General features: G+C 40.9%; 1 protein-coding gene across 1 annotated transcript in view; it reads left to right on the plus strand.

Annotated features, from left to right (window-relative positions):
• Positions 1 to 7,369, plus strand: part of LOC142312365 (uncharacterized) — a 31,745-nt gene extending 24,376 nt beyond the window's left edge. The window contains exon 4 of the mRNA XM_075351303.1: positions 4,833 to 7,369. Within this exon, the coding sequence (XP_075207418.1) occupies positions 4,833 to 6,424 (1,592 nt within the window). The 3' untranslated portion in view covers positions 6,425 to 7,369. The remainder of the gene's footprint in view (positions 1 to 4,832) is intronic.
• The last annotated feature ends 1,277 nt before the right edge of the window (positions 7,370 to 8,646 follow it).

Genomic DNA, 8,646 nt, shown 5'->3' on the forward strand with positions numbered 1-8,646 from the left:
CAACAGTTGGACTGGTGTATGTTTAAACAGAATGGAGTCCTTCTGTCGAGCCTTGTTTAAGATCTCTTCTTTTTTTTATATTTATGCACTCTGCAGATGACATCCCGTGGGTTGGAGCCTTCTACTGGTTTAGGGCCCAGGGATCTGTGTGCCCTATCCAGTTCCAGACGAGAGTCTTGTGGGAGGCCTAATATGGAGTTGAATAGGCGCCGTAGAGATTCATCCAGATCTTGGGGGGCAAGAGACTCAGGGAGACCCCTTCCCCTAATATTGTTTCGCCTACCCCTATTTTCTAAGTCATCCAGCAGACCTTTCAAATGCTCAATCTGAAGAGCTTGCGTAGACAAGGCCTGTGCTTGAGAAGCAAGTTGTGCTGAGATAGAAGCCATGCAGGATTCAGAGGTTGTCATGCGTTCATTTAGCTGTTGCATCTCTCCTTTTATAGACGCTGACTCTGCTTTATATGAGGCCTCCTATCTGGTTATGTAATTTTCCATTTCTTCTCTAGTTGGTATGGATCTAATTCGTGCCTTGAGGTCTTCCCATACACAGTCCTCCTGAGTATCCATTTGTGCATCTCCATCTGTGAGGCTGTGTGGAGGAGATCTGAGAGCAACAGGAGTTGTGCCTCTTTCTGGGGAGGAAGGGGTCTCTTGTAATAAGGCACTGCCTGACATATCTGGCAGTGTAAGAGGAAGTCCCAATGTTACCCGTCCAGGGTGTTGCATGTATGGAGCCAGCAAGGGGTCACACAGTGCAGGGCCAGGTGTATTGCCAGTGAGATAAATGGCAGCAGCAGAGTATTTATTCTGAGCACCGGGAGCACTCTCCAGCTCCGTTGGTGCAGGAGCTATGGTAGGGGAGCTGGATGTCTGCTCTTGCTGCTGGGGCTGCAGTGGCATAGCTGCTGCTTTTACTACTGTTGTGGACTGCGATCGCTGAGGCAGCAGGGATTCTCCCTGTGTCTTACCCCTGTCCTGCGTGTCCTGTTTGCCGTTCTTCTGCTCCATCGGCTGGTGAGGTGAACCCCCGTCCAGCGCGGCCATCTTAGGTAAGAGGGGATTTCCCTCATGTTGTGTCTCTCTGCCGAGGCTTGGCTGCTGCTCACCGCCGCTTGGTCTCTGAGAGGCTATGTTTGCTGCGGAGGTCCCGGGTGTCTGCGGCCGTTCTGTATGTCGGGTCTCCTCCCCGCTGGTAGATGGAGGGGCTGTAGCTGGAGAGGACACTGTCGCCATTTTGGGATCCGACGGAGCCAGGCCCGAGCTCCTAAGGAATCTCTGGATACTTGCAGGGGAAGGCAACGGGTGGTCACTCCTCGGTCTGCTGTAATCCCTCTTCTTCCTGGCCGGCATTGAATGTGTTTGGAGCAGGGTGTGTAGCTTTATAATGGGTCTAGGGCCACTCCGGGTACGGGAGCTAGAGTGATCAGTGTCCTCACTCCTCCATTGCCAGACCACGCCCCGAAAAATAATATTTTTAGTGGTAAAAAAAATTAGCTGCAAATATTTGAGTTACTAAAGAGGTTAATAGATGAAACTGGATGCCACAATTTATTGCGCAATTTTTCCCAATAGCGGTGATGCTCTAAATGTCATCAAAAACTACTGTGTATCCCTACGTCAGGGCTGAGCAGGAAGAAGCACTGGTTAGCTTTTGGAGCAGATTTTGCTAAACTAGTTTGCAGGTGATATTTACAGAGCCCCTAAGAAGCCAGAACATGAGAAAAAAAACAAAAGTGACCCCCATTGTAGAAATTGCACCTCTCAATGAATTAATCTATGGCTGCACTGACTATTTTGTAACATCCTTGCCATGCTTTTTTTTTTGAGAATTGCACATATGCCAGTTTATAAATTGTAATGCCACCACACATTGTGCCCCCATATATTGTAGTGCCTCCATATATTGTGCCCAGCTTGTACACAAATCCATTCAATTAAATTAATTGGGCTTTCCCCACTATAGTAATGCCAAATATGATGCTGCTTACTGCAGCTTAGGCACAGTGTGGTTCTTAAGGAGGAGGTGTGGGGGAGTTTTGGTCTTGGGAATGCAGAGTTCACTGTATTTTATTTGGGGGGGTGGGAGCCGTCGCTTTTTCAGAGTCTTTGTTCTACCAGTAATGTGGGAACCCCTGTATTTCCTATGACGGATCTGAACATGGTCTGGTTTTGCGTGGGATAAGTTAGGGTTTTTGTTGGTATCATTTTGTGGAAATAACATTTATTTAATCACTTTCAGTTTGACTGGGATCACGTTCTTGTGTTCATTACTGAGCATTACGACGGGGGTTTCCCCCGTATAGAAAAATGTGATTCAGACGGAACCCCAATCACTATAATGAGGAGAATGGAGACACTTTGGACTTCATTTGGCTTATGTTCTGGTGATACCTATCATTTTATACGTGCACATATCTGTGGCCGACTAGACTCGTGCGCAAAAAGGACACCTAAAATGATGGGACTCCACCAAAAACACAGGCCAGATGGAGTACAAAGTGATTCCATCTGCCTCATTATAGTAAGTGCTTCCAATGTGGGTTTTATTTGAATTGTATCTTTTGGAATTGACCCAGAAACCGCGACTTAATTGCTCAGCGGAGAGCGCAGGATAAATGTGGACTTTATTCTAATTTTTGGGAAGTAGAATGAAAAAATAGATCGTAGTTCATGAACAGTTTTTATTTTTACACCATAGTTTGTGTGGTGTAAGTGATGAAATGGCTTTATTCTTTGGGTCAGTGTTATTACAGCGATGCCAAATTCGCATATATTTTTTTGTTTGTTTCACATGCTAAATAATGCGTTTTTATTTAAAATAAAATACTTGTTTGTTGTGAGAGCTCTATTTTTTTATTTTTTGGTGAACAGAGTTGTGTGAGGGCTTTTTTTGAGGAATTTTGTTGGTACCATTTTGAGGTACATAACATTTTTTATTAACCACTTTTTATTTAGATATTTCAGGCGCAGATGACCAAAAACCAGCAATTCAGTTAATGTTTTAATATATGTGATACGACTGTTATTTTTGCGGTCCATGCAATTATAGCGATACCAAATGTATATTTTTTTATGCTCTGCTACTTTTCCACACTAAAAACAATGATTTACAAAATATAATTTGTTCTCATATCACCATATTTTGAGAGCTGTAATTTTTTTTTTTTTTTTAATAGGTCATAATAGGGACTGGGATTTTTGCAGGATGGTTTGGAGTTTTCAGTTCTATCTTGTTTTGTTGTTTTTTTTAATATGACTTTTTGATCGCTTTTAATTACATTCTTTTGTGTGTTGAACTGATGAAAAGGCTATATTTTTTTTTTAAAATATATACTTTTTTAAAAAATTATATATTTTATTTTTTAGCGGTGTTCGCCGTACAGAATAAATAATGTGACTGTTCTATAACTTGGGTCGACCTAGCCGTGGCAATACTAATGTGTACATTTTTTTGTTTGTTTGTTTTTTTGTTTTAACACAAAAGCTGCGTTTTAGTGGCAAAATTAGTTTTCTTGTTTTGTGTGCACTTATATATAAAATGATTTAACTTTTACTTTTGTCACTTAATCTCACGGTGGTACCTGAATATTTTTTACTTTATTTAGTCTCATGAGTGCCTGAGACCTGTCAATTTCTCACTGACAACCTCTTAAGGTACCGTCACACTAAGCGACGCTCCAGCTATCCCACCAACGATCTGACCTGGCAGGGATCTCTGGAGTGTCGCTACATGGTCGCTGGTGAGCTGTCAAACAGGCAGGTCTCCACAGCGATCAGAGATCAGCCACCAGTGACCCGTGAAACGACGCTGTGCTTCGTAACCATGATACACATCGGGTTACTAAGCAAAGCGCTTTGCTTATAGTTACCCGATGTGTACCTTGGCTACGTGTGTAGGGAGTAGGGAGCCAGCTTTTAAAAGGTGCAGACGCTGGTAACCAAGGTAAATATCGGGTAACCAAGCAGAGCGCTTTGCTTGGTTACCCGATATTTACCTTGGTTACCAGCGTCCGCAGAAGCTGGCTCCTTGCTTCCTGTACATTCAAATCGTTGCTCTCTCGCTGTCACACACAGCGATGTGTGCTTCACAGCGGCAGAGCAACAACAAAAAAATGGTCCAGGACATTCAGCAATGACCGGCGACGTCACCACAGGGGCCAGGTCGTTGCTGAATGTCACACACAGCGACATCGCTAGCAAGATCGCTGTTGCGTCACAAAAAACGTGACTCAGCAGCGATGTTGCTAGCGATGTCGCTTAGTGAGACGTGGCCTTTAGTATATACCTTTTAGACTCTGCATATATAGATGGGTCTCACAGGTCAGCACACCCTGGGGTTTATCAGGTGTCCTTTTTGGGTGTGATGGCAACTATAATCACCTGAAATTTTGATCACAGGAAGGGAGTGATGGTTTCAAACCGGATGTTTTAACTCCCCTTTTTAACCATTTAGCTGCTGTCGAAATTAACAGCATTATCTAAGGGGTTATTTAGCTCTGAACATTTCAAAAACCGGTTGGGGCTGATGCCATAGGTTGTCAGCTGTCATGTCATACACAGCTATCACTTGCAGGATTTTCACCCGCTGGGGGTACTATAAACATAATCCTAATGCCACTTTTTCCACAATGCTGAAGATTAAGGCCCCCTAACAGCCGCAGTGAAAAGGAGTATCAGTGGTCGTTAAGGGGTTAATATCTCTTAGTCCATGCATTGATGGCTGCAATTTGTACTCCTGTGTTCAACTAGTAAATTGTATTATAATTTATGTGTTTCAAAATGCAGCCCTACTAAAATAAAAGATATGTATTTTTTTTTAATTCTTGGCAGATGACTGTGTGTCAGAGGGATATCTGACATTTATTAATGTTGAAGCGGCTGATAATGATATCACGCCATATAGATATGAAGATCATGACATAATTCCAGATATACCGTCAGCCCTTCACAACAAAAATCTATCTATTCCTTATCAACAGGACCTGTCTTCTGATTCATTGCAGACTGTTAAGCAAAATGAAAATAACAAAAAAGATGCTGAACATAAAAAAGCTCATACAGGGGAAAAAACATTTTCTTGTTCAGAATGTGGGAAATGTTTTACCCAAAAGTCAAGTCTTACTGTACATCAGAGAATTCACAAAGGGCAGAAGCCATTTTCATGTTCAGAATGTGATAAATGCTTTACTTATAAAACAAATCTACTTAACCATAGGAGAACTCACACACATGAGAAACCATTTTCATGTTCAGAATGTGGGAAATGTTTTACCCATAAATCAAGTCTTACTGTACATTGGAGAATTCACACAGGGGAAAAGCCATTTTCATGTCCAGAATGTGATAAATGCTTTACTTCCAAAACAAATTTTTTTAGCCATAGCAAAACTCACACAGATGAGAAACCATTTTCATGTTTGGACTGTGGGAAATGTTTTAACAAAAAGGGAAGTCTTAAAGTACATCAGAGAATTCACACAGGGGAGAAGCCATTTTCATGTTCAGAATGTGTGAGATGTTTTACTAATAAAGGAGATCTTGATAAACATAAAAGAACTCACACAGGGGAGAAGCCATATTCATGCCCAGAGTGTGGGAAATGTTTTATTAATAAAGGAGATGTAGTTAAACATAAAAGCACTCATACAGGTGAGAAGCCATTTTCATGTTCAGTATGTGGAAAATCTTATAGCATTAAATCACAACTTGTTAACCATCAAATAATCCACACAAAGGAAATGCCATTTTCATGTTCATTATGTGGAAAATGTTTTAACAGGAAAGGCAATCTGACTGCGCATCATAAAATTCACACAGGGGAGAGGCCATTCTCTTGTTCAGAATGTGGAAAATGTTTTAACAGGAAAGCAAGTTTTACTGTACATCAGAGAATTCACACCGGGGAGAAGCCATTTTCATGTCCAGAATGTGGAAAATGTTTTAACAGCAAACAAAGTCTTGTTGCACATAAGAAAATTCACACCGGCGAGAAGCCATACCTTTGTTCAGAATGTGGAAAATGTTTTAACAGGAAAGAAACTCTTACTATACATCATAAAATTCACACAGGGGAGAAACCATTTTCATGTCTGGAATGTGGGAAAAATTTTCCCTACAAAACAGGTCTTGTTGCACATAAGAAAATTCACACAGGGGAGAGACCATTCTCTTGTTCAGAATGTGGGAAATGTTTTAACAGGAAAGCAAGTTTTACTGTACATCAGAGAATTCACAGAGGGGAGAAGCCATTTTCATGTCCAGAATGTGGAAAATGTTTTAACAAGAAAGAAGCTCTTACTGCACATCTGAGAATTCACACAGGGGAGAAGCCATATTCATGTTCAGAATGTGGTAAAGGTTTTTCCAAGAAATTATATCTTGCTGCACACCTGAGAACTCATACAAGTACTAATCTATTTTGATGGCCACAATGTGGGAATTATTGTTCCTGTAAATCAACTCTTGATATGAATCAAAGAGTACACATGGGGGGGAAACTGTTAAACATTGAGATTGGGAAAATATTTAAACTAGCAACTGAATGGTTCCCTTTTCTACTGTCCTAATCAAATATAATAGCATCTTTCCATACCTGATGCAAGTTCACATGGAAAAGAAAGGCATTGGACCACCCCTTCAAAACTGGTAACCAAAGATTAATATACATCTACCCTTAATACTAATATTCATCTGTTTGAATCTATATTTTTTATTGTTTACATGTTAAGATCTTGCCTTAGAACATTGATTTCCTCAGTACACATAACATTGTTGGTTATAAATGACAGTGACAAAATGCAGAATTGGTGGAGGAAGGTTGAACTAGATGGACCTAGGTCTTTTTTCAACTTATGTAACTATGTATAGTTGAGGGAGAGCTGGTATAGAGTTTGTTTAGAAATAGAAGCAAGAATTGCATTAAGGATCTGAGGTTCACGTCCCAGCCTGTTTTCACCTTCCGGACCCAGCTAAATTTTACAATTCTGACCAGTGTCCCTTTATGTGAAAATAACATTCCCAGTGATTGAGATTTTTTTTTGTGTCACATTATATTTCATGTTAGTGGAAAATTTTAGTCACTATGATTTGCGTTTTATTTATGAAAATATATCAAACTTTTGACAAAAGAAATATGAAAATGTTGCATTTTTAACTTTGTTCATACTATTTGAGAAAAACTGATGATACGCTGGTCAAACTCTGATCAAAGTCTGGTTCAATATGGGTAGAAATGTTAAGTTTCTGTTGCGGTGTCCTGAAAACATTTAAAGATTTGCTTTTGTATACCATTTTTTGAAAATATGTTGAAAACAGAAGATCCTAGCGAGCTGGTATCCATACTATCACTTTTCGAAGTGTCTGAATTACCTGTGTGTCAAATTTGGGCCAGATTGGTTCAAACATTTTACAGTAAATTTATATTTGCTCTCGTGTTCCTCTTTTTTTGTATGAATATCTCGAGGATGATTGACTCTACAGGCATGGCCAAAAGTTTTGAGAATGCTACAAATATTAATTTTTACAAAGTCTACTGCTTAAGTTTTTCTAATGGCAATTTACATATACTCCAGAATGTCATAAAGAGTGATCAGCCCTACAGCAATTACTTGCAAAGTCAATATTGGCTAAGAAAATGAACTTTAACCCCCAAAGCACATTTCAACATCATTGCATTCATGACTTAAAAGGAGCAGCTAACATTGTTTTAGTGATTGTTCCATTAACACAGGTGTGGGTGTTGATGAGGACAGGGCTGGCGATCAATCAGTCATGATTAAGTAAGAATGACAGCACTGGACACTTTAAAAGGAGGCTGGTGCTTGGTATCATTGTTTCTCTTCAGTTAACCATGGTTATCTCTAAAGAAACATGTGCAGCCATCATTGCTCTGCACAAAAATGGCCTAACAGGGAAGAGTATCGCAGCTACAAAGATTGCACCTCAGTCAACAATCTATCGCATCATCAAGAACTGCAAGGAGAGAGCTTCCATTATTGCCAAAAAGGCTCCAGGGCGCCCAAGAAGGACCAGAAAACGCCAGGACCGTATCTTAAAACTTTCAGCTGCGGGATCGGACTACCAGCAGTGCCGAGCTAGGTGAGCAATGGCATCAGGCTGGTGTGAGTGCTTCTGCACGCACTGTGAGGAGGAGACTGCTTGAGTAAGGCCTGGTTTCAAGGAGTTCAGCAAAGAAGCCACTTCTCTCCAGAAAAAGCATCAAAACATCAGGGACCGACTGATATTCTGCAAAAGGTACAGGGAGTGGACTGCTGAGGAATGGGGTAAAGTCATTTTCTCAGATGAATCCCCTTTTCAATTGTTTGGGACATCTGGAAAACAGCTTATTAGGAGAAGAAGAGGTGAGCGCTACCACCAGTCTTGTCTCATGCCAACTGTTAAGCATCCTGAAATGATTCATGTGTGGGGTTGCTTCTCAGTCAAGGGAATCGGCTCACTCACAGTCTTGCCTAAAAACACAGCCATTCCCCCCCTTTCCTCTCTTCCCTCCCCTCCCCCCTTCCTCTCCCCCCCCCCCCGCTTTTTTTTTTTTTTCTTCCCTCTACTTCCCTTTGTCTGGGAGAGGGCCCTATTTTGATCTTGATTGGATTGTTTTGTTGTTGCAATTATCAAATGTTTTAGCTAA

This window comes from Anomaloglossus baeobatrachus, chromosome 5 (genome assembly GCF_048569485.1).
Source record: "Anomaloglossus baeobatrachus isolate aAnoBae1 chromosome 5, aAnoBae1.hap1, whole genome shotgun sequence".
Lineage (NCBI taxonomy): Eukaryota > Metazoa > Chordata > Amphibia > Anura > Aromobatidae > Anomaloglossus > Anomaloglossus baeobatrachus.